This window comes from Vanderwaltozyma polyspora, genomic scaffold, assembly GCF_000150035.1.
Source record: "Vanderwaltozyma polyspora DSM 70294 KpolScaffold370 genomic scaffold, whole genome shotgun sequence".
In the NCBI taxonomy this organism is placed as follows: Eukaryota; Fungi; Ascomycota; class Saccharomycetes; order Saccharomycetales; family Saccharomycetaceae; genus Vanderwaltozyma; species Vanderwaltozyma polyspora.
In genome coordinates this window covers 1-2,395 of record NW_001834560.1, presented here as the reverse complement: position 1 = coordinate 2,395, position 2,395 = coordinate 1, and the positions used below count along the sequence as shown (strand labels likewise).

At 33.3% G+C, this 2,395-nt stretch overlaps 2 protein-coding genes across 2 annotated transcripts; both read left to right on the top strand.

The window, feature by feature from the left end:
- Positions 1–162: 162 nt before the first annotated feature.
- Positions 163–693, top strand: ADI1 (acireductone dioxygenase (Ni2+-requiring); the record flags this gene model as incomplete). Its single annotated transcript, XM_001642582.1, has 1 exon — positions 163–693. The coding sequence occupies one exon, from the start codon at positions 163–165 to the stop codon at positions 691–693; it is 531 nt and encodes a 176-aa protein (XP_001642632.1).
- A 616-nt stretch (positions 694–1,309) lies between these two features.
- On the top strand, positions 1,310–2,395 carry ANY1 (Any1p; the record flags this gene model as incomplete). The annotated part of the gene is made up of 1 exon (XM_001642581.1): positions 1,310–2,395. A coding segment is annotated over one exon (1,086 nt), but the record flags the coding sequence as incomplete, so codon positions are not given.

Below are 2,395 nucleotides of genomic sequence, written 5' to 3'. Positions count from 1 at the left end.
ATCTCATTCCAAGTTATCTTATCTTAACTTATTGATTGAGTATATAAAGGAAATGACTAATGGGATGAGTATTTGGTTCTCTTTAGGATGAACAGCTCTTCACAAGCAAGATAAACTAAAATAAAATAAAAATATAAACTCAGATCAAATCGATTATTAATAATGGTCCAATTATATTATCACGATGATAAAGATGAAATCGATTTCAGAGAACCGCACAATTCAGGGAGAAATGCAAGTTTTAAAGATGCTGAAAGATTAGGGGTATACTATAAATACTGTGAAACCATCGACCAAGTCAATGAACTTGCCAAGGAGAGAAACTATAAAAACAGAGATACTGTTAACATTTGTTTAGAGAGTTTTAACAATGATGAAAGTGCAATGATGGATAAATTAAATATGTTCTACACTGAACATTTACATGAAGACGAAGAAATCAGGTACTGTCTTGACGGTTCAGGGTACTTTGATCTGAAAACCACCGATGACAAAGACTGGATAAGAGTTAAAGTCGACAAGGGAGATTTGCTGATAGTTCCAGCCGGTATCTATCATAGATTCACCTTGACAAATGACAATTACATCGAGGCCCTGAGATTGTTTAAAGACCAACCAAAATGGGAGGCAATTGGTAGACCAACTGCCGACAGCTTGCCAATTCGTAAAGAATACATATCCCAACACCAATGAAAGATGACTGTTCCGATTGCACCTTGTTTGTATTCTCATGCTCAAATTTCAATATAGGCTTCGACATCATACCTGGTTTTTTGTATTTTTTGTTCTGTTGACAGTGGGAATAAATCCAATGGAAATGACACATTCCAACTACAGACACACATGCACCCTTGGCCTGCTCACCCATCCATCTGTCGAACAGATCCTTACTAGTATCAGGTAAATATATAAATATTCGTTAATCTAGGTAGTAACTTGTATAGAAATATTATCAACACTCCATACACCGCATACTTAACTGCAAAAAGGTCAATATATAAATTTTTCAGAAGTTTCGAAATCGAATAGGATGACGATGGTGCCAAGAAGAATTTAAAGCAAGTAAACGAATCGAACAGGAAGTAGGATTAAGTGTTTTTGTCGAAATTAGTAGTTTATATTGATTTTAGTGATCTTGTTTGTGGTGCAATAAGATCAGCTCAAGGTATATATAGGTATAGTCTATTTTTTTGGATCCTTTTTGTTTTGTTTTGTGCGTTTTACAAGCTACTTGTTTGTTATTATTGTTTCGAGGTTTGGTTTACCTTTACTGAAGGAATCTACGAAGAACGTTGCTTATGTTCATATAATGTCTACTGAAAATGTGGTGATTTCATCTATTGTCAATAATGATAATTCATATCCTGTTGTAGATACGTTGGCTTCTTATTTGCCTCGGGTTGACCAATTCTATATCCCTGAATGGCTAACTGTTCAATTCGTTACACAAAATTTGATTTGTTTCACTCCTTTGATATCTTATGGTACTACTGTCATTAGTATCGAAAGATCCAAGACATCGTTGGGTTTTTCGATAGACATCTGTGCTACCATGTTGATTGCAAGTATCCTCAGAGTCTCTTATTATCTAATTACTCCATATGAAATCACTTTGTTAAGGCAGGCACTAATTATGATTTTTATCCAACTGATTTTACTAAGGACAACGTTGATATATAGACCAGAGGAATATAAATACGATAATTTAATTACAGTTGAGCCATTCACCGGCTTGATTCACGATATTTGGATCGAATGTTTTGGTGATGAAAAATTTGGTTGGGATTGGAGAGTAATATGGAGATGTCTAACTATTAAAAATATACTAAGCTTTACTGCTAAATTCGTACTAGTTATTCTTTACAAGTGTTTAAAATTTTTTGATCCAAGTTTTAAACGTTTTAAATCGTTCTGGCAATGGAATGATGATAGATTTTTCTGGAAGTTCTTGATCTATTTCTCAACTTTCCAGATTTTTTTCACTATTTTCATTGCAAAAATTTTAGATTGGGAAGAGTTAGCTCAATGGATAGGTTCCTTAATCGGATCAACCGGTCTTCTAGTAGAATCCCTGTTACCACTACCTCAAATTTCGATCTTAAATAAATTGAAGTCTGTTCAAGGTTTCAAATTAATTCTATTAGTAAGTTGGCTTTGTGGTGACACATTGAAGATAACTTACTTGGTATTTGGTGCTAAAAACATCTCATACATTTTTGTAGTATTCGCTCTATTTCAAATGTCATTGGATTTTTATATTGGTGGCCAATATATCTACTATAAATATTATTATGAATCCAATGAAAATTCTCAGAATACCGAAGAAATTGAATTAAGAGAATTCAATGTAACATCATCGTCTAAAAATATAAATATTGGACATTCTCAACCATCT